The sequence below is a fragment of the Paroedura picta genome, chromosome 4 (genome assembly GCF_049243985.1).
Source record: "Paroedura picta isolate Pp20150507F chromosome 4, Ppicta_v3.0, whole genome shotgun sequence".
Classification (NCBI taxonomy): domain Eukaryota; kingdom Metazoa; phylum Chordata; class Lepidosauria; order Squamata; family Gekkonidae; genus Paroedura; species Paroedura picta.
The window spans coordinates 31,971,541-31,995,032 of record NC_135372.1 but is presented as its reverse complement, the minus strand read 5'-3'; the positions used below and the strand labels follow the sequence as shown (position 1 = coordinate 31,995,032).

At 47.3% G+C, this 23,492-nt stretch overlaps 1 protein-coding gene across 6 annotated transcripts in view; it reads right to left on the bottom strand.

Moving 5' to 3' along the window:
• The window catches only part of CACNA1E (calcium voltage-gated channel subunit alpha1 E), a 584,956-nt gene that overhangs the window by 242,909 nt on the left and 318,555 nt on the right, over positions 1-23,492 (bottom strand). For all 6 annotated transcript variants that reach the window (XM_077332237.1, XM_077332232.1, XM_077332235.1 and 3 more), the window contains exons 7-8: positions 20,590-20,742; positions 18,254-18,435 (exon numbers count right to left, since the gene is read on the bottom strand). In XM_077332237.1, the coding sequence (XP_077188352.1) occupies positions 18,254-18,435; positions 20,590-20,742 (335 nt within the window). The remainder of the gene's footprint in view (positions 1-18,253; positions 18,436-20,589; positions 20,743-23,492) is intronic.

Sequence of the window (23,492 nt, the reverse complement as noted above, 5' to 3'; positions counted from 1 at the left end):
GAAAGAGCCAGCATGGTGCAGTGGTTAAGAACTGTGGCCTTTAATCTAAAGAATTGAGGTCACTTCCCCTCCATGTGTAGCCAGTTTGGTGACCTTGGGCTAGTCACAGTTCTATTGGGAGCTTAGAATCATAGAATCACAGAATCATAGAGTTGGAAGGAGCCATCCAGGCCATCTAGTCCAACCCTCTGCTCAATGCAGGATCAGCCCTAAGCATCCTAAAGCATCCAAGAAAAGTGTGTATCCAACCTTTGCTTGAAGACTGCCAGTGAGGGGGAGCTCACCACCTCCTTAGGCAGCCTATTCCACTGCTGAACTACTCTGACTGTGAAAATATTTTTCCTGATATCTAGCCTATATCATTGTACTTGTAGGATGGATGGATGGATGGATGGATGGATGGATGGATGGATGGATGGATGGATGGATGGAGAAGGAAGGAAGGAAGGAAGGAAGGAAGGAAGGAAGGAAGGAAGGAAGGATGGATGGAGAAAGAAGGGAGGAAGGGAGGGAGGGAGGGAGGGAGGGAGGGTGGATGGATGGATGGATAGATGGATGGATGGATGGAGAAGGAAGGAAGGAAGGAAGGAAGGAAGGAAGGATGGATGGATGGATGGATGGATGGAGAAAGAAGGGAGGAAGGGAGGAAGGGAGGAAGGGAGGGAGGGAGGGTGGATGGATGGATGGATGGATGGAGAAGGAAGGAAGGAAGGAAGGAAGGAAGGAAGGAAGGAAGGAAGGAAGGAAGGAAGGAAGGATGGATGGATGGATGGAGAAAGAAGGGAGGAAAGGAGGAAGGGAGGGAGGGAGGGAGGGAGGGAGGGTGGATGGATGGATGGATGGATGGAGAAGGAAGGAAGGAAGGAAGGAAGGAAGGAAGGAAGGAAGGAAGGAAGGAAGGAAGGAAGGAAGGAAGGATGGATGGATGGATGGATGGATGGAGAAAGAAGGGAGGAAGGGAGGGAGGGAGGGAGGGTGGATGGATGGATGGATGGATGGATGGAGAAGGAAGGAAGGAAGGAAGGAAGGAAGGAAGGAAGGAACGATGGATGGATGGATGGATGGATGGATGGATGGATGGATGGATGGATGGATGGATGGATGGCGTACACCACCCCAAGATGGCTGGACCGAGATGGGTGGTCCTACAAGTCTAATTATAAATACAATAAAAGAAATAAAAAGACTGCCTGAATCCATTCTCAGCTCTTATCTCTTATGCACATTCATTCTAGCCAGCCCTTCCTGGCAATTACTCCCACCCACACACACACCCTATAAGTTATGGTTGAGGATATTCTGTTTCGCCGTATCTAATGAAGTGGGCATGCAATGAAAGTTTATACCTTGCCTAAAACCTGATTGGCCTTTAAGGGATCACTGGACTCAAACTTTTGTTATGCTAATAGGGATGCCAGCCCCCAGGTGGGACTTGGGGATCCCCTGGAATTATAGCTCCAGACTAAAGAGATCAGTTCCCCTGGAGAAAATGGCTGCTTTGGAGGGTGGACTCCATAGCATCATACTCCATTGAGGCCCCTCCCTGCCCCAAACCCCACCCACTCTCAGCTCAACCCCAAAGTCTCCAGGTCTTTCCCAACCCAGGGCTGACAACCCAGTATGTTAAGCAGATGTGATCACTTGGATTCAGCAACGAATGACTCAATCAAACTGCCAACCAGTTTCACGTTGGGGGTTTGCAAAATTGTACATGTGCCAAAAAATAAATTTTTCCTAAGCTGCTGATCCAAAAGATCAGCTGCCATGAGTGTTAGTAAGGGCTAACGGCTAATGACAGGATTAAAAGCTGAAACCAGTGTTTATTTATGACTAATTTAACTGTTTATTTAAACAATTGTTTGCCAACCAATGCCACAGCAAGGGGGGGAATTATAACCATCTGGCTGTGTAAGAACGTGCGTGCATGGAAAGCCAACAGTGCTGTACTGCAGGGGTAGTTAACCTGTGGTCCTCCAGATGTCCATGGACTACAATTACCATGAGCCCCTGCAAGCAAAAGCTGGCAGGGGCTCATGGGAATTGTAGTCCGTGAACATCTGGAGCAGTGGTCCGCAACCTTTTTATCACCAGGGGCCGCTCAACGCCGGGGACCACTCACCGGGGACCACTCAGCGCCTTTTACTGAGGCCCGGTGGGAGAGGGGGTAGTTTACTCCTCTACTCTCAACCACTGCCCTAGCGCTCTCTGATCGCTATGGTAATGTTTAAGCATCCCTTCAAAATAAGATACAGACATGCCACAACAATGAAGTGTGTTGTAAAGGGCCGGGGGGGATGAAGTAAAGGGACGGGGGGGAGGGAGAAGGCGTCCTTCGGGGCCCACCTCCAATTAGTCGAAGGACCACATGTGGTCCGCAGCCCACAGGTTGGGGATCGTGAATCTGGAGGACCACAGGTTGACTACCCCTGCTGTACTGTACTGTTCAGCAGGAATAGTTCAGGCCACCCGTTGAATAGTTCAGGCAAGTCCATCAAAATGCTGACTTCCTGTTCAGAGATGGTGAAATAGGCCTGAGCTGAACCAGAGGGTGTTTTGGGCATCCTTAAGAAGAAGAGTTGGTTTTTATACCCCGCTTTTCACTCCTCCGAAGGAATCTCAAAGTAGCTTCCAAGTGCTTTCCCTTCCTGTCCCCACAACAAAAACCCTGTGAGGGAGGTAGGGCTGAGAGAGCTCTGAGATGACTGGGACTGGCCCAAGCATGCCTCATGAGTCTTAAAGTGCCTTCCCTTCCTCTCCCCACCACAGACACTCTGTGAAGGAGGTGAGGCTGAGAGAGCTCTGACTGAACAGCTCTGTGAGAATTGCTTTAACAGGACTGTGACTAGCCCAAGGGCACCCAGCTGGCTGCATGTGGAGAAATGGGGTATCAAACCCAGCTCCCCAGATTGGAGGCCGCCGCTCTTAACCACCACACCGCGCTGGCTCTTGAATGTCCTTTCCGGGTGCCAGGTCTGTGAGGCACACGATGTTCAATTTAGTAACCCCTCCGGGGCCCTGGAGTAACCCTGTAGTTATTAATATCCCTGGTTGAGAATGACTGCAGTAAGTAAATGAATTGTAGAAGACACGGTCTCATCCAGGACTTGCTTTTCCAAGGCGAAAAGCGGGAGGGCCTCCAACCACGACAAGAAACAAGCTGACATTTATATCTAGCCCACATTTTGATTTTACATCAAAGAGCTTTTACTTAAAACATCTGTTTCATTCCACCGGCCATTGCAAGTGTTGCAAATACCTTTGTGAACAGACGATCGTTCCTGTGAAAATTCTTTCAAACATCCTCCGAGGCCTGTTTAGCAAATTGAAGAGAGCAGCACACAAATTGCCGCTGCTGCTCGAGAACGGGGGCAGAGAACAGAAAGTGAATGTCCTTTCCAGTGGAGCAGGGGTAGTCAACCTGTGGTCCTCCAGATGTCCATGGACTACAATTCCCATGAGCCCCTGCCGGCAGGGGATCATGGGAATTGTAGTCCATGGACATCTGGAGGACCACAGGTTGACTACCCCTGCAGTGGAGCACTGGGGACCGCAGACTGGAGATCATCTCCTTATTTAACTGTGATAGCTCAAACACGCAGGCCATCAACATCTGCTGAATCCCATTTAGGTGATTTTAAATGTACTGTGATCTGCCCTAAGTCTGTCGAGAGAGCGTGAAATGGAAGTCTAATTAAGTAAATGATTGATTGATTGATTATATGCATAACTTCCAAACAAGGAAGGCTCTCTCGGAAGACTCTCTGGGAAGACTCTAGGGAAACCTGTGCAAGCTCGGAGCTGATGTTTCATGACCTGTGCATAGATAACCTATCGGGATGTCTGCAGAGTGAACCCAAAATCTCACGGCCTGAATTCTGGAAAGCGAGTTGCTACAGAAGGCACATCTGCCTCTGCAGTTACTTTTAGCGTGCAAGGGAATGAGGTGGGGGCCCAAAAAATACAAAATGGGATACACAATGTTTAACAGTTACATAAAAGAAAAAAAATCCACTGTGTAAAGACAACACAATAAGGATTAGGAGAAAAGCTTTAGCCAACGCTTTGAAGGCACAAACACATCATAGGAATACTACAAGTATATCCAGAAGCTTTAGGAATGCCGCCGGAAATTCCATATCCAAACGAGGAACCGGTAAATCATTTCACTCGTGAATGCTTCCTTGGTGGACCCCAACAAAAACTTTACTGCACAAGTGCCTAGAGGTCTCTGGATAATATTCACATCCTAATGGGTTAACAACTCCTATATAAAAGATTGTAAGGAAGGTATAACCTAGAGTGGGGCCTGGGGATCTCCCAGAATTAGTCCATCTCCAAACTACTGAGATCAGTCCCGCCTGGAGAAAGTGAATGCTTGGGAGGGCTTACTCTAGGGTAGCGATCCCCAACCTGTGGGCTACGGACCACATGTAGTCCGTCAACTAATTGGAGGTGGGCCGTGAAGGATGCCTCCCCCCCCCCCTCCCCGGCCCTTTACGACACACTTCGGGTGTCATTGTCTCCCATCACTCCCAGATGGGACTCTCTCGTTGCAGAGAAACAAGCTCAGGGTTCCCATTGATTTGTCATTGTCATGAGTTAAAATTTCCATGAAAATAAAATGTTCCTTATGTTCAGAGAGCGTTAGGGCAGTGGCTGAGAGTAGAGGAGTAAACTACCCCCCCCCACCGGGCCTCAGTAAAATTGTTGAGTGTTCCCCGGTGATAAAAAGGTTGGGGACCACTGCTCTAGGGCCCTGCACCCCATTGAGGCCCCTGTCCTCGCCAAGATCCATCCCCAAATCTCCAAGAGTTTCCCAAGATGGACGGGGCAGTCCTATGCTCTTGTTCCCAACTGGTGGCCAGCAGGGACCTGGCAACCCTAAAGGGGACAGAGGCGTGCCTTTGAGATTGGCATGGAATGTTATCTAGGCTTGCTATGAGTACTCTGCCCTGCCATAACCCAACTAAGTTGAGTGGATGTAGAAGGGTATGATTTGGAGAGCACTGGGAGTAGGGTCGTGGTGGTTCACAACAAAATAAAAACATAAGACGGCAAGATTACCATCTGGCCGATAAAAATGCAACACAATAATCGCAATGAAAAAAAGCAAAGATAGCAAGCACGACAATCCCTACCTAGATCCATGTTCCTCATTCACCTTTTCCTGGCAGTGTCCATCAGCTGTAAAACTGGGACGATGGTGAGCCCCAGGGGGATCCAGATGCCTCAAGGGTGGGGCAGGACCCGATCTTGTTTGCCCGGTGTTCAGCCTGGCCTCAACCAAAAGCCTGGCAGAAGAGCTCCATCTTGCAGTCCCTGCGGAAGCCAGAGAGCTCCAATGGGGCCCTCAGCTCTTCCGGGAGCTCATTCCACCAGGTAGAGGCCAGGACTGAAAAAGCCCTGGCCCTGGTCAAGGCCAGGCATGCTTCCCAGGGACCCGGGATCCTCGGATGTTGGGTGGAACCAGATGGCAAACATTTGGGGTTGGAGCCAGGGGAGGGCAGTTTAGAGAAGGAAGGGGATAATGTCATAGAGTCCACCCTCCAAAGCTGCCATTTTCTGCAGGGGTACTGATCTTGATCGTCTGGACTACAACTGTAAAGGGGGGGAGATCTCCAGAGCTGGCAGAGTTAACATTACACACCCACTGGATATCATTCAAAAATACCCCGTAAGAAAATCCGAAAGGATTACCCGTTTTGCTACATCATATTCCACCGAGAAGGATAATTATACTTTTTGCAACCCAATCAAGAGTGCATTTTAACACACACAAAAAAAGTTTTATTTGATTTATCATGTGAAAATAAGTTTTTTTTCCATTTTTTCTTTTTAAAGAAACGCAACCCAACTTCAACAGACCACGCTCACGGTTCCCAAATCTGTTTTACAACTTCCCCGTTGAGCCATATGTTCTCAGTGTTGCAAGAACATTTCAAAACCGTCAGCGACTGTGCCAACAGAAGCAAGAGTTCTGTTGCAGCGACACAAAATATGAGCTGGCTTCTGCTTGACTTCAGTGCTGTTTTTACATTTTGAAGCCTTTGACACCGGTTATTGATGGCATACGTAACATTGCAGCCCTTTAGCCAGATACTTTGGGGGGTGAAATGGCATAGAATTTGTTTCAAACGTCTTCAGCACAGATCACGGCTCTTTCCTGGTGTGATTCTGCACTTACTTTGTTTTTTCCGTTGTCGATCATGCGAAATTCAGATCGATTTGAAGTTGGGTCTTCCTCTACCCCCCGCATTGCAACAGAAAGTGTTTTGCACGTGATTGGGGAAGCTCAGAGTTGGGATGGGAACCAAGTGCAGCAGGAGTCTCTTTCTTTTTTTGAAGAAGGATTGGAGACAGCAGAGGAGAGAGAAATAACAAGAGGTAAATCTGAGAGAAATTAGGGCTTCTGGAGCGCAGTCACTTTAAGACAAGCCTGGGAACTGGGAACCAGGAAGTCTTTGAACTGATGCCCTGGCCAGTCAGGGAAGACTGCTTTGCTACAAGGCATGGGCAAGGGAATTAATTAGCAAAAAGCAGGAATCTAAACACTTACTGATGCCAATTTTTCAAATATTGAGGGTTATATTAACTTCTGGATATTGCGGGGGAAAGGTAGGGTCACTCCGGATCAATCATGCATGTTGCAGAGGGAAAATTTAAAGCGTCCATAATCAAAATGGAAATCGAATTCAGTGTAGACGGCAGGGATTTATTCAAACTGGGTGTGGGTAAAAAAACCCGGGCGAACTACACCCTGGTCCTTTTGCCTGAGCAGGCATTTTAATCAGGAGCGTTTCTGCTCACATAACACTTGTTATCATTCCCTCTTTTCACTTGTTCTTTCTCAGGGTCTATCCCTTGTCCTTCTCCAAGCAGACAGACTTGCTAACAGAACTTTTGTCTGGACATGACTGCAAATGAAGTTGTTGTCAATTTTGGGTATTTGTTTATCATTTGGCACGTGAGTGGTGTACCCAGGAGATCCTAAGATCGTCTGGTAGCTAGGCAAAGGACATTTGGAGGTGGCCTACCACCCAAATCCTTGGACGAACTACCACCCAAATCCTTGGATGAACTACCACCCAAATTCTTGGAGCTCTCCCATCCAAATACTAGCCTTGCTTAGCTTCCAAGAGCTTGCCTGGGCTATCTAACTTGGGTGTCAGCAACTGTCAGCACCTTGGGACAAATCTGAACCTCCAAAATTTAGTTCTCCAGCCTAGAAATGAACAAGAGACTGAAGCAAAGGCAACTTCAGACAACCCACCTCCTAGACTCCAGTTTAGGACTGCCGATGTTCGGCTGAGAAATTCCTGGGGTTGCAACCTTTGGAGGACTTGTAGTTTGGCCCTTGGAGTCAGTTTCCTCAGCTCGTGTTGTGTGGATTCATGGCTCCACCAGGAAAGGGCCACCAAATCAGGAAGTTGTTTTGGAAGTGGTGATCCGGGCAAAGATCTTCCAGAGGAGCCTCTGAGCTGCGGGATTTCCATCATGATGGGCCATGAACGCTGTCAGACGGTTACAGGTGCTGAGTCATGATGGCAGGAGCAGGCAGGGCTTTCCGTACTGGGACACATTCAAATTAATTTCGCTAGCCCACGGACGCTAATGAGGCCTAGGCCGGAGCCTGCAGAGTTAAACCACTTCGAGTCGAATCTGTTAAGAACCCATCTTGTACTGGAAGCTCCATCAAAACAAGCAAGCAACTAACCGCAGATGCAATTTGTCTGAAATAATTGGGCATATTCAAATTAATTTTCGTGACATTTTCAAACAACGGGCGTGGGGATTCTTTTTGTTGTTGCTGCTGTTGTTCACACTGACTTTTTAAACCAAATGAACAGACTTAAATGCCGTGTCATTTCCCTGTCTGCAATACCAGCTTTGTTATTTCTCTTTTTTGATTCCTCCAACTGGAAAATTGAAAATTTCAGTCGACGCTGACATTTTCTCTAATGGTATGTTTTGTGTCGGTTTACCTTCTCATTTTTTTTTTTTGGGGGGGGGGGTATTATTTATTTATCGTATGGCAGGAATCATATATATAATCATATAAAATACAGTCAAGTAGGGGCAACAGTGATGTGGGAAGATTGGACAACCCACCTAATACTGTTTTCAATCCACTCAAGCACAGCTGGGGAGAGTACAAAGAGCTCTGTCACATCTCCCTGGAAAATACGATGCTCACATTTCTGTGACAGACGGGAAATGGTTTGTCAGGCTGCACCACAAGCACATCCGCGACCTGGTCGTTTACCCCATTTAAACAACAAAACTGCCAAGGCCTGTTTGTGGTCTCCTAGCCATCTTCCATTGTTTACACAGCAAGTCAAATCTCGTGGCCCTCCCACTGATGTTTATCCAGTTATGGATATTTATTTTAGTTATTCATTTTCTAATTTCTATGCCGCCCTTCCTCGAGGGTTCAGGGTGGCTTACAACGGATCCTAATAAAGCAATCATAAAAACATTATAAATATTTTAAAAAGGTTGTAACTAAAAGCAATCAGAACCCATCACCTTCTCTCCGAAAGGGAATGAGGGAGTGGTGGGGTGCTTGGATGTTAACTACTGAGCAGGTGTGCAAATGTTATCATTTATGTTTATATAGGGAGGCCAGCTCATTGGTGGTCTTCATACGCCTCAGCCATAGGCCAATCAGGATGCTAGAGGAGATTATCTGAAAAATATCAGGAAGTTCCTAATCTAACTATGCTAAATACACATCTCCTCTGATGCCCCCTGCAGGACATTCTCCATATCCTAGCCCATCATGCATACTGCAGATCTTACATATTCCAACAATTGTAAGCCCTATGACTGCCAATCTGATGTCTTGAGAAAGAATGGGACACAAATGTGGCGTCTGTAGTTTGCTGGTACCCAAGGGCTGGGGTCTCTTGTTCTTTTATGAGCCCCAGTCATCTGGAGGAAAGGAGGGCTTAAAATTTCTTTCCCAGTCAATGAACATAAATAATTCATGGTGAAAAGCTAACATGGCAGCCTCCTGGGCCTAGTCTGCACACAATGGATAATGCACTTTCAATGCACTTTATAAGTAGATTTTCCTGTTCTGCACAGGAAAATCCAGCTGCCAAAGCACATTGAAAGTGCATTATCCTATGTGTGCAGAATAGGCCCTGGAGTCAGGGGTGGCAGAGCTGTGGCTCTCCAGATGTCCACGGACTACAATTCCCACGAGCTGCTGCCAGCACATGACAGGGGTTCATGGGAATTGTAGTCCATGGACATCTGGTGAGCCACAATTTGGCCACCCCTCTAGTTTTCAAGGAAGAGAGTAACAGAGGCAGACAGCTGATTGCCTTCTACTGTGTAAGAACTCTGGACTTTTTTGGTGGTCCCCCATCCAAGAACTTTGGTGGCCTCCCATCCAAGGCTGACCCTGCTTAGCTTTTGCATGCTAACAAAATCAGGTGACTCTGTGCCATCCAGGTCAAGGTGCCATATAACATGCCCCTGATTTATTGGGGAATTTCCAGATGCTGCTGCACTTCTTGTGACTGCAGCTTGCAGAGTTCCTAGGGATTTCCCCCCTTTGCTCCTATGGAAAGAGGAGTGATATGCTGGCTGCGATGAGATCAGTCCAGCCAGGGCAAAACATGAAACTAAAATAAATAAAATATTCTAATGAATATCAAAATAAACAAAATTAAAGCGAGTAAACTGAAAGATCCTGCAGCCTGCGTGGGAGTCCTAAGCCAGCTCTTGAGAATTACCACCCAAGGATTACAGTGGATTTATAAAAATACTAACGCAACCGTGGTGGGTGTAAATGCGTATGTGAGCGCCACGCACATGCCACCGCTGCTTAATCATCTTTTCGTTCTTGTTGCGATGATCTTGTCACCCATCATCAAAAAGTCACTTTCAAGTGAGCGACAAACTCTGGCACCTTGTGGCAGGAAAACTAAGACCGCCAGGAATTTCTAACCCCAATATTTTCTGGAACCCACCCACCAATGCAAATCTTTTATGGCACAAAGAGGGTCTGAAAGGAGGAAAAAACAAGAAGCATTTCTCTTGTTTCTCTCCGGTTTACAAAGCTTCCCTAAACTGGTTACCCGAGGGCAATTTGTGTGCACAAAAGGCATCATTAAATATGTTCTCTAACAGAACCGAAAGAGCCTCTTGTGGCACCGAGTGGTAAGACAGCGACATGCTGTCTGAAGCTCTGCCCATGAGGTTGGGAGTTCGATCCCAGCAGCCGGCTCAAGGTTGACTCAGCCTTCCATCCTTCCGAGGTCGGTAAAATGAGTACCCAGCTTGCGGGGGGGGGGGGGGTAAACGGTAATGACTGGGGAAGGCACTGGCAAAACACCCCGTATTGAGTCTGCCATGAAAACGCTAGAGGGCGTCACCCCAAGGGTCAGACATGACCTGGTGCTTGCACAGGGGATACCTTTACCTTTACATTTAACAGAACCGATCTCAGTGGCCTGGAGAGTAGTTTTAATTCCAGTTGATCTCTGGGCCCAACCTGGATATTGGCAAGCCTGCTCACTGTTCCAGACCCCTTTCCTGCTCACTTCAGATATGTATAGACCAGCCTTTCTTAACTTTTTTTTAATGTTATGAAACCCCTGAAACATTCTTCAGGCTTCGAGAAACCACTGAAGCGATGTGAACATGCAGAATATGGTTGGGAAGCACAGCTGTAGACACGCCCACCAATAGCTCCTCTCCTTCCCACCCCCTCCAGGCCCATCACTGGCCATTATGGGAGGGGCATGTCGACATGACTATATATGGTTATATCACATAATAAATGTTTAACAAATTTAAATAAAATATGTTTCACTTAATATTTCCGGTAAGGCCTTGGAGAAGGAGTGTGTCTCATGGCTTAAATGCTACTCATCACTTAATTCCCACTCAGGGCAGCTGTCCCGCTCCTAAGTGCCTCCTCCTCCAACGGCCTTGCCTGTCTGTCCGGCGGTGAGCCAATCGCCTTCCATCCCCTCCCCTGTCCACCCCCTCCTCCTTCCACTTCCCCCTGAGGCTTGGAGGCTGCAGATCCCTGCCACATGAGAGCTGCCCTTGCTGGTGAGCTCTCCCACCCCCACCCCCAATCTAGCGCCCATTGTATTCCTGAATGCAACAGGCTTCTCCCCTAGTACAGTGGTCCCCAACCCCCAGTCCGGGGACTGGGACCAGTCCGTGGATCAGTCGGTACCGGGCCATGGCACCTCTTCGTCCTCCTCCATGGCTGCTGCCTCGGAGGCTGCCCCCCCCCCCCGGCCTCAGTAAAATTGTCAAGCGTTGACTTGTCCCCGGTGATAAAAAGGTTGGGGACCACTGCCCTAGTATATATATAAAAATTTAATTAACTCACAGCCATTCGGGAAATTCTTCCAGATCCATCAAGAAATCTCTGAGTTTCACAAAACCGTGGTTGAGAAAGCCCGGTCTAGACAGTCTGCATATTCACATAGTACTCTTATTCTTCATGGGACTATATGATCTTTTATATCTGTGGCTTGTGCAGAACAGGCCTATGAATCATAAATTCTGTATAGTGCTATGAGATGCCAAGGCCAAATGAATGTTAAATAGCCGCTTCTTTGCATGTAAACTGCCAGCCTAAATGGTCCAGGTTTGCTCAGCTGTTGTTTATGCTTTTCCTGTAATCTTTGTCCAGATTGGGACCCCAGTAAGTGATGTGGAGGAAATGACACATCTCTATATGCACAGAATAGATTCCTTACATGGAACAATCACACACACATACACATACACACACACACAAAATATCTTTTTATTCACTCAGTTTAAGACAGCCTTTCTCAACTTTTTTTCTGTAGAGCAGTGGTTCACCCTGCCAAGAAAAGTGCGTCTAGTCAAGGCTATGGTCTTCCCAGTTGCAATGTATGGCTGTGAAAGTTGGACCATAAGGAAGGCCGAGCGTCAAAGAATTGAGGCTTTTGAACTCTGGTGCTGGAGAAGACTCTTGCGAGTCCCTTGGACTGCAAGGCGAACAAACCGGTCAGTCCTAGAGGAGATCAGCCCGGACTGCTCTTTAGAAGGCCAGATCCTGAAGATGAAACCCAAATACTTTGGTCACCTCATGAGAAGGAAGGACTCCCTGGAGAACAGCCTAATGCTGGGAGCAATTGAGGGCAAAAGAAGAAGGGGACGACAGAGAATGAGGTGGTTGGATGGAGTCATTGAAGCAGTCGGTGCAAACTTAAATGGACTCCGGGGAATGGTAGAGGACAGGAAGGCCTGGAGGATCATTGTCCATGGAGTCGCGATGGGTCGGATGTGACTTTGCACCTAACAACAACAACAACAACAAGTGGTTCTGAACCTGGGGGCCGGGATCCCTTTGGGGGCTGAGTGACCCTTTCACAGGGTCACGGCAGGGCAAGCATCTTGGAGGGCACCATCTACACAACAGGGTAGATCGAGATACAGCATCTGTCTGGAGCAGTGGAAAAGAGATCGGAATGGTGGGACAAAAGGCAGAACTGAAATGAAAAACCCCGGGGGGAAAAACAATTTATGTACAATCATGAACAATGGATCTTCACGCCATTGGTTAGTTTGGGTTTAATTTCTGTGAAAGAAACCTTGCATAATTTTATGGTTGTTGGTCACCACAACATGAGGAACTGTATTAAAGGGTCACGGCATTAAGGAATTTGAGAACCACTGCTGTAGAGAACCCCATGAAATGTTCTTCATGCTTCAAGCAATCTTGCAGACTATGGTTGGGAAGCACAGCTGTGTACATGCCCACATGGGGCTCTCCCCTTCCCACCCCCTCCAAGCCCCTCATTGACCATTGGGGTTTTTTGACATGAACACCTATGGTTGTATCACCTGATAAACTAACACACTTAAAAATTAACTCCCACCCACTTGGGAAATCCTTCCAAGGCCGTCAAGAAACATGGGCTGGGAAAAGCCCGCTTTAAGAAGATCTTAAAGTTCCTTGATTTGTTTTGGGTCATAAATCAAGCATCCTTAAAGGGGACTTGAAAATGTTCTCAGCCTCCTGATTAATCCTCATTAATCTTTGTAGCATTTCTAAAAAGTGGAGTAATTTACGGCTGAGTGGAAAACAGGAGTTACATTTTTAAGAGGCTGAACTGGGAGAATTGTCCTCAGAGGAATTTGGCTTCCTGGCATCTCCGATACTAGTCCTGAGTGTTCATCATGGCATCCTCAAGAGATATAATTGCAAGACACGGAGACTAAAAGGAAAAGAAAGAATGGGAGAAAATCTACCCTCCAAAGCAGCCATTTCTCCAGGGGAAGAGATTTTTGAAGCCTGGAGACCAGCTAGAAAAGCAGATCTCTATGCCCCACCTGGAGTTTGACAACCCTGTAGGGCTCCCAAGACCTGACCTGTGTTACATGTAACATGTATTTTGGTCCTAAGTTTATATTGTTCCAGTGATCATCTGGGGAGGTATCAATGTTATTCCAGACTCTATTTTAAGTGACCAGATTGTCCCACTTTTGGAGGGACATCTGGGGGCACCTGGCAAATTGTACTTATATATTACAATACTATTTTTGCGTTCTATGCATTCTATGAAACTTGTTGCTCCATATAGACCAAATTTTTAATCAAGAACACCCCCCCCAGTCAATGGTGTCCCGCTTTACCAATGTTAAATGTCACCTTAATTTTAGGCCCCTTTCGCATTACCGTTCTAAACTGGATGTTGTGTTGTTGGCCTGATTCCAAGTATTAGGGACAGGGCTTTCATAAAGCAAATTTCATTCCATGAATGAGCTGTCTTTGAAGGGCTCTGGCCATTTCAAATAGTGCTGTGCTTTCCCCGCCCCTTTTTGTGGCTTGATCTTCCTCGATCTTTCTTTTTTTTACATTCTAAGTTGAGTGCTATAGAGCTGCACTTTTCAACTTATTTCAGTGGGGCCACAGGAGCATTTAAGTGCTGTGTTGGTCTAGCGCTAGAGCGCTCAACTTAGAACATTCAAAAAAAGGTAGAGATGGATCGCACAGGGAAAAAGGGCCGACCAGCGGGGAATGGCTCAACCACGCTTTGCTAACCTGATGAAGTTGGCTTTGTAAGAAACAGTAAAACATTTAGCAGCTAGCTGCTAAAACAGTAATGTCTGAAATTACACAAAATCACTGCTAGCAGCCTGCTAACAAAACAGGTTACAGTCTGAAAGTGATCAGTTATTGGTGCTAACACAGTCTCAGTTTCATTAATCTCAATAGCCCATACTCCAGGGGTGGCCGAACTGTGGCCCAGATGTCCATGGGCTATAATTCCCATGAGCCCCTATCCGTGTGCTGGCAAGGGCTCATGAGAATTGTAGTCCACGGACATCAGGAGAGCCACAGTTTGGCCACCCCTGCCACAAGCTGTACACCTATTAGTTCATGCATTTAAAAGGGCAGTAAAACAATAACCAATACAACAGTCAGTTGCAATAAGAGCTAAGACTAACTTGGCTGGTTCTATATATTTAAAGCCTTTATCTCCCTATGCAGTTGGTGACAATATTTCCAGCTTGTGCTAACTCATACTCAACAAGCAGGACACTGGATGTTGAAGGCACACTGAGGAAGGGAGGCCGTGACTGGGGCAGAATGCCGGGAGATAAACAAAACCGAAAGAAAAGGGAACTTGGGGAAAACCCCTTGTGCAGAAAGGATAACCACAAGGTGTGGCTGATCCATGATACCGCAGCTGAAATGCTGATATAGAAAAACATAGGACTTGTGCAAAACGTACGTAATCAAGACATCTGCACATGTCCAAGAGGATATAGGCATCGCCAGTGCTGTGGTTACATGACGTACGTCAGAATAATTAATCAAAAAGTATAAAAGATTCATCAGGAAGTGTAAGAGATTGATGCTTGTACGAATCCTATGAACTCCCAGCCTAGCCTTTTTTGCTGCAAACAAATAGGTTCTGTCTGTCATTGGGACCTAAGCGTTCTGTTCTTCACTGGGAGTGGCACGCCAGGCAACGGGTCTCTGCAACCAAAGGGGCCAAGTTTCATTAGAAGTTATTGCAGTGATGGCTGCCAATTGTTTAGGCTAAAGCAGCAGTTCTCAGCCTGGGGGTTGGGACCCCTTTGGGGGTTGAAAGACCCTTTCACAAGAGTCGCGGCAGGGTGAGTGGTTGGGGGGGGGGGCGCCATCACTGTTGCCACTTCTCCTGAAGGCATCCACCAATTTATATACAATTTATAGCCGGTTTATATACGATCGTGAACGATGGATCTTCACGCCATTGGTCAGTTTCGGTTTAATTTCTGCGAAATTAAACTTGCATAATTTTAGGGTTGGGGATCACCACAACATGAGGAACTGTATTAAAGGGTCACGGCATTAGGAAGGTTGACAATCACCGGGCTAGAGTGTTTGTTTTGTTTAATTGTAATTGGTTTGAATGATTGTATTGTCATTTTCTACTGCTGTGAACCACCCTGAAGCTATTGTTAAGTAGGAACAGCCAAGGACATTAATGGGGAGGGGGGGGGGAGAAGAAAAGAGCTGGGTTTTATATCCTACTTTTCACTACCAAAAGTCATCTCAAAGTGGCTTACAATAGCCTTCCCTTCTTCTCCCCCCAATTGACAGCCTGCGAAGTAGGAGGAGCTGAGAGAGCTCTAAGAAAACTGCAAGGAACTTGATATAGGATGATCTTGACAGGCTGGAAAGCTGAGCTACAATGAATTTCAATAGTGAAAAATGTAAAATTCTGCGTTTAAGTAGGAAAAGTCAAATGATAATACTGCCTCTTAAGCCAAGGCTCCTGCCCTGTATTTAGGGTATATTTCAGCAGAGGGACAGAAGGATTGCGTTTCACCCAGTTTCTTTGGTCTTTATTGCTTAAATCTGTCCTGTGCTAAAGATCTGTTTTTTTTTAAATCTTGCTGTTTTAATGAACCTTTTATAATTTGGAATTGGGCCATGGTTCTATGATCCACGTATTGCTCCCCCACCGCAGAAACACTAGTGCAAAGGGAAGACCCAGAGGGGTGTGCCCTTGCAGTAACTCATCCCCCATAGCATCCACATGTTGGGGCAGTGAGGAGGCCTCACCTGTGTGAAAGGGGCAGCTCGGGGTCCTGGGTCTCTCAGCTGCAACCCTGTACTTTAACCAGATGGTGGCAGTGGTTACCCAGAGAGTCCCTTCTGCCGCCTGCCTGGAGTTGGCAAACACCCAGAACAGGGAGTGGGCGAGGCGGAGCAGGGCCTGCAAGGCAGAAGCAGGCTGGTTCCACCACGAAGGCACCTCCAAAGTCTGCAACGTGTGCATAAAAATCCGGCTGCATGTGAAGGAGGGGGGAATCAAACCCGGCTCTCCAGGTTAGAAGCAGCCGCTCTTAACCACTCCGCCCCGTCGGGTGTCGAAAATAAACAATTACACGCATTCGTTTTTCAGCCCCCGTTCCCACCGTAGCCTTGAGCGGAATGCAGCAAACGACGTTTGCCTCTTAAGAGAGGAGCCCGGCCTGTCTGACTCCCGAGCACAGACAGAACACCGATAATTATTCCCCCCGGTAACCTTGTCGAGGTGCTGAGGGCTGGCATTTGTGGCTATTTACGGCAGCACCGGTTGCAGGAACCAACGAGCAAGGGCCTTTGTTTCCCAGCAGAAAGGGGAAGGTGCCAATTAGCGCACAGGACCGTGTCGCTGCCTCCTAACGGGGAGAGTGGGCCTGCCCTTCAGCCCCATTATTAACAACCGTATTCCTCCCGGCTGCCTCCCCTTACCCGTGGGTGTCTGCCAGGCCTTGAAGCACAGTCATGTGACCAGATCCCTCGGGGAGTTGTGTCATATACTTATAATGGAATTATTCCACTTGAGCACGCATACTATTGCAGCCGGGGAGGGGAGAAGGAGGAGGGAAAGGGACGGGAAGGGTTGGTTGGGGAGGAACGCTGAGAAGCCTTACTTTAGATAATTGCGGAGACTGCCCGCCCTCGGCAGGCTCACGTTGTCAGGAGCCCGAACCCTTCTCGCTCACCCGCTCGCCTCGCGCGTTTCCGCTTGGTCAATATTATGACAGGCACCGCACAGATCGTGCCGCAGGGCCCAGGCAGGTGTTTAAATTGGGACTCAGACTCATAATCAACATTGACCGCAATAAGTCTCAAGCTGCGGATCAGCCCTCAGGCTGAGTAAGTTAAGAGGCAGGCAACAGGTCTGTAAAAGAGTCGGCCGTAGCTCTGGACACCTTAGGGTTACCGACCTCCAAGTGGTGACGGGAGCTCTCCTGGGATCACAACTGAACACAGACCAGCTCACCTGGAGGGAGTGGCCCCTTTGGAAGTGTACTCTATGGCATTATACCCCACTGAAATCCCTCCCCTCTTGAGGCTCTACCCCCAAAAGCTCCAGGTATTTCCCAATCTGGAGCCAGCAACTCTAGAATCACAGAATTGGAAGGGACCTCCAGTCCCTTCCATTCAATAGAGTTGGAAGGGATTCTAGTTCAGCTGTCTAGTATAAATACAGTTGCCAGGTCTATTGGTCCAGGTGGGGATCTCTTGTTTTCCAGATTCACCTTGGCCCCCTGGACTCCCTCCCAAGCTCACTCAAGCCCGGAAGAACGTCCCGACATTCTGACATAACCTGGAAGTGATGTCAGCACACTGGGGGTGTTGGATGGGAGATTCTGTGGTTCTGGGGCAAAACTCTATGGTTTGAGGCAAATTCTACCATTGAGTTTTTCCAGAAAGCCAGAGCATCATCCCCTGACATCTCCAACATGTCAACGTCACTTCTGATTGACATCAACATGTCGGAGAGCTACCATAACAACCCTCCATGCCCCCTGCCAGCAGCCTGATTTGACCTAGTGATCCTACGTATTATTACCATTCCTCCAGCAAGCACCAGGCACTTTTCTTCTCCAGCCAGCTTGGTGCAGAGAAACAAGATCGGCAGAAAACCTCACAGTGTGCATTAAGCTGCAGTCTAAATTGCCATCACTCATTCGTACACAGCCCATGTCAAATCCTGATCCTGACTCATACTAGATATACCGATTCCTTTACAGATTTGCCCGCTGCCTCTACAGAACCTTCCTATGGCCACGAACCTTCCTTCATCACCACGAAAACAAAAAAAAAAAAACGAGCCAAGGCAACAATAAACTGGTCAACAAAAGTCAGCATAAAAACGGCATTTGAGCGAATTTCCCTTGTTTTCTGGGCAGAAATTGTCAAATAAATTGGCTCCTGCCCTCCAACCCCATCTTCCAAGCCCCGCAGTCTACTCACATTATATAGCACTGTAGTCCATCCTTCCATGGTAATGCACTGGAAGACGGTCAAGACAGCAAAGAGGATGTTGTCAAACTGGGTGATCCCATCATTGGGACCGATCCATTCCCTGCATTCGTAGCCTGCAGGGCATCCCTGTACCCCACAGGGATGAGGAGGGTCCAGTTCTTGTAATTCACCTGCAGTCCCAAGAGAGAAGGGATACATGAAACAGCAATGGTGTTTGACCCAGAAGGGCACAACAAGACTTGTAAACTACTTTGGTTTTGTTCCAGGGGAAGCTCAGGGTTAGGGTTAGTTTTGCCGTTGACCCAGATTCCATCCATTTATTTAACAGCTCTGCAAGATCCAATAAGGAATCTTTTTGACATCTTGATGCATTTAAGATCCTGGCAGCTGTTATCATATATTGAAAAGTTCACTATGCGTGTTAATACTACTTGGTACTATATTTATTTATTTATCATATTATTACACTACTAGCAGGAAAGCCCATTGTATTGCTGAATACAACGGGCGCAAGGCCACCCCCACCCCCCGGCTGCCCAAGTAAGGCCTGCAGGGGCCTTGGAGGGCCTTTTCAGGTTAGGGGGGGGGAGACGCTGGGGGGCAGTCTGCTCCCTCCCTACTGCCTCCATCTGAGTGGCCAGGGCCTTCAATGAAGTGGCAGAACTATGAAGAGATGGTTAGGGATGGGAGTTCTAATTTGACTGGGCAGCCACTGGGTGGATGGCCAATCAGACGAATACAGGCTCCAATGAGCAACCTGACTGGCCCATATCCGTTAACACCAAACTTCTCCCAGAGTCCCCTTTTATTTATATACATGGTTACAGATTTGGTGCTGTATTTATTTATCATTGTTATTATAATGATATTAAATATATATATTGGTCATATTTATTGTCTACCCTTATCTGGCCTGCGGTCTCAGGGCAGTTCACAACATGCAATAAATACAGGCAATATAATAAAGTTTAAAATAAATTAAAACAATTATAAAATAGCCAAACAACAACAATAACAATAGAGACTATAAATTGCCCCTCCCTACGAAGGCTCGGGGTGATTTACAACATGTTAAAAAGTGACATAAAACAGTTCCAATAAAAACATATACAGTAGAAGCATTTAAAACCAGCATTCTAAATGCCCCACAATTCTCTCCACTGGCCTTTTTCCTAGCCTATCTCTTGGCCCTTATGCTGGTGGAGACCTATTGATTTTGCTGTTTGCTCTGGCCTCAACTGTATGCCTGGCAGAATAGCGTCATTTTGCAGGCCCTGCAGAACTTTGATATTGTCGTCAAGATCTTGATCTCTGCTGGCAGCATATTCCACCAGGTTGGTGCCGAGGCTGAAAAAGCCCAGGCCCTAGTTCAGACCAGGCACACTTCTTTTGGATACAATGCAAATCTGATTTTTCAATACCTTTTGCATTTCATCATGAATCATAATCCAATACTTCCTTGAGTTCTGACAAGTCCAACAAGAAGGATGAACTCTTAGCAGCAAGTTGCAGCATTAAAAAAAAAAAAAAAAGCTAGGCATATTGGGTGGTCACAGTGCAAAAGTTAGCTCATCCTTCTTCACCACAATCGAATTACTCGGAATTCTTCTCCTGATGGCCTGTCCAGGTGTCATTTTAATCACACAGATATGAAAGAGCACAAATCACCTATTCTTCTTAATCCTCCCCCCTCCACTATGTGTCATGCAGAGTAGTGACACATGAATCTCGCCCCCCCCCCACACACACCAAAGCACTCAAGAGATTCCGTGAAGTCCACGAATCCTTTTCTCAAATGGAGATACCCGCATCATTACCCAAATAGCAAAACGCTGCCATTCAAGAATACTGGAATATGCAAGATCTGCTGCATGCACAATCCAGAAATAGATATGAGTGATTTGGTTTGGACAGGCTGGAAAGTACCGAATCAATGCTGATTCGGGTAGTTTTCAAGTCTATCTGAGCTGAATCGCCCATTCCCTGCAGCTTAAAGAGGCTGATTCAGTGGCAACTGAATTGAGATCTGGCAATTCGGCCATGATTCAGCCAGTTTGCAGCACCTAAGAAGGTGTGTGGGGGGGGAAGCCTGATGATATGTCATCAGTGGCTGCTTGGCAGGCCATTCAATGTTTCTCTCCAGCCCTTGTTGATGGCAGAGAGCATATTCCAGCTGCCAAAAAGGGGCCAATGTACCCTGGGATTAATGAGGCAAGTTTTGATGACATCATGAGGTCAATGCTGGTCTGTATAATTATCTGAGTTGTATCCTTTTAGCTAGAACAAGGCAGAAAGAGGGAAAGGGGAGAAATAATGTTCTGTACCTGAATTGTTCACATAGCAAGCCCGGTGTAGTTTCCCGCTGTAGAACTCCAGACCAATAATGGCAAACATCAAGATAGCAAAGAAAAGAAGGAGTCCTATCTGGAGAAGAGGCACCATCGCCTTCATGATGGATTTAAGCACAATCTGTAAACCTGGCAACAAAGAGAAAGAGGGAGAGCACCATGAAACAGAAGGACCATTGATGGATCCCGCGAGTCTCGTTTATTCTTAATTCGTCATATTGCATCGGTAGCATAGCCAGGAGACCTGAGGATTGTCTGGCAGCCAAGCAGGGGACATTCAGAGGGGGTCTGTCATTGCCTGCCTTCACGTCAGGACTCTTAGCGTTCCTTGGAGGACCTACTACCCAAATCCTTGCAGGTCTCCTATGCGAATACTAGCCATAGTTTGCCCCTGCTTAGCTTCTGAGATCTTCTTTCTCTTTTTTTTTTAATAAGAATTTTTATGTTTAAAGAGATATACAGAGAAGAAGAAGAATAGATTTTGGTAACAATATATCCCCATCCCTCGAACTCCCACAGTCCCTTTTTTCCTTGCTCCTTTTTCCTTGCTCATTAAGTGAGATAGTCCAAGTAGAAGCTCCATTGTTCCTCGAATTCTTCTCTTGGTTTTTTGTTGACTATGGATGTGAGTTTTGCCACTTTTGCTATTTCAGCAAGTTTGTCCAGCCATAAATCAGTAATTGGCATCTCCTGTGATTTCCAGTTCTTAGCCAAGACTAGTCTTGCTGCCGTCGTGGCATGAAAAAAGAGAATCCTAGCATGAGGAGGGTTCCCGCCCCCCTTAGCTTCTGAGATCTGATGGGATCAAGGTTGTCTGGGTCATCCAGGGCCCATTCTGCTCACACTGGATAAGGCATGTTCAATGGGCTCTTGCAGCTGGGTTTTCCTGTGCAGAACAGGAAAATCTACTTCTAAATTGCATTTAAAGTGCATTATGTAACGTGTGTGGAATGGGCCCAAGCACCGAGTTTGGGGGACAGGAAGTGAAGGAGGAGGAGGAGAGGAGGAGGAGGAAGAGGAAAAAAAGGAGGCAGGCTGCTGTACTTTGAAGAAACCCACTGTTGGGGAACCCAACTGCTCCTATATCACCACAGTGTAAATCACAAACAATCACCCATCCAAAGGCAGTCCAAGCAACACTGCAGCCCCCAGAGTAACTTAAGGCAACCCAAAGGACAGGGTATAGTTTCCCCGGTGGTATGGGCATCTCTTTAAGGCTTGCTTGGAGGACCCCACAGCTGGTTCAAAGCAAAAATTAATCTCACTTTTTTGGGAGAGCGGGAGAAGAGCACTCGAAATTCTGAAAGGCAGCTGCTTGAAGCCCGACCAAAATGAAATGAGCCGTTTCGCCTAATTGCTCACTGTTCTTTTTCTAAACCATTATGCGCAAACCTTGATAGCAATTTAACTAGTCTTGTTTCACCTTCATTTGTGACAGTGAAAAGACTGCAGCTATCGTGGTATCCTTTGAGGGAAGAATGGATGCATACGGAAGAAACTCCATCTAAAGAAAGATTCTCGTTTCGGTTTCAAAAGGCCAAAGGACTCACAAGGCGGAGTGCAACTTCTTTTAAGAACAGGTTTCCCAGAATGCTCTGCTCTCGCTTAAGTTTTCCTGTACTGCACAAAGGATGGGCAAATTAAGATGGCCATTTGCCAGGAGATAATTTAGCAGTCGTGCAAGTTAAATCCACTGGGTTCCTCTCCTCTCAAGTAGCCCCTTCTTGCCAACAGAAAGACCACTTTTGGAGTTGCAAGACCCACAGGGCAGAATAACTCCACAGATTGGGGTACTGCAGTGAAGAGGGCCAGGGAGAACCAAGTATTTCTCCTGCCTACTTGTACCAGCGCAGCTTGGTGTGGTGGTTAAGAGCAGTGGCCTCTAATATGGAGAGCCGAGTTCGATTCCCCGTCCCTCCTCCACAAACAGCCAGCTGGGTGACCTTGGGCTAGTCTCAGTTCTCTCAGAGCTCTTTCAGCCTCACCTACCTCACAGGGTGCCTGTTGTGGAGAGAGCAAGGGAAGGTGATTGTAAGCCTTCCTCTCCCTACAACAGACAGCCTGTGAGGGAAGTGGGGCTGAGAGAGCTCTAAGCGAACTGGGACTGGCCCAAGGTCACTCAGCAGCCCTCAGGAGTCACAGAATCACAGAATCATAGAGTTGGAAGGGGCCATACAGGCCATCTAGTCCAACCCCCTGCTCAATGCAGGATCAGCCCAAAGCATCCTTAAGCAGTCTCAAGGTGGCTCACAATTGTCTAACATTCCCCTCCCTACAACAGACATCCTGGAGCAGGGTCACTCAGGTGGCTGTGTGGGGAGGAGTGGGAAATCAAATCTGGATCTCTAGGCCATTGTTCTTAACTGCTACATCACACTGGCTCTCAAGAATTTGGCCCTTTCTCCCCTACAGTCTGAAGCAGCACTGTTCATTTTGCCGCCTCACCGAACCAGACCAAACAGTGTCCAGGAATGAAAACTCAAGGCGAAGAGCATGGGCCCAAGGGACTTTCTGCGTGGTTTGACAGTTTGAGCACATTTCTCCATTTCCAGGCCTTTCAGGTGCCGCCTCTCAGATGCTAGGCATAGCCAGATTCTTCACACCTCAGGCTTGTCAGATACCACCAGGTTCCACCTTATCTCATCAGTCTCCCCAACAAACTTCCAGGCAGCACCCCAGGGTTGCCAGCCTCCAAGTGATAGCTGGAGATCTCCTGCTATTGACCTCTGAGTAGCATAGTCAAGGGTAGTCAACCTGTGGTCCTCCAGATGTTCACGGACTACAATTCCCATGAGCCCCTGCCAGCAAATGCTGGCAGGGGCTCATGGGAATTGTAGTCCGTGAACATCTGGAGGACCACAGGTTGACTACCCGTGGCA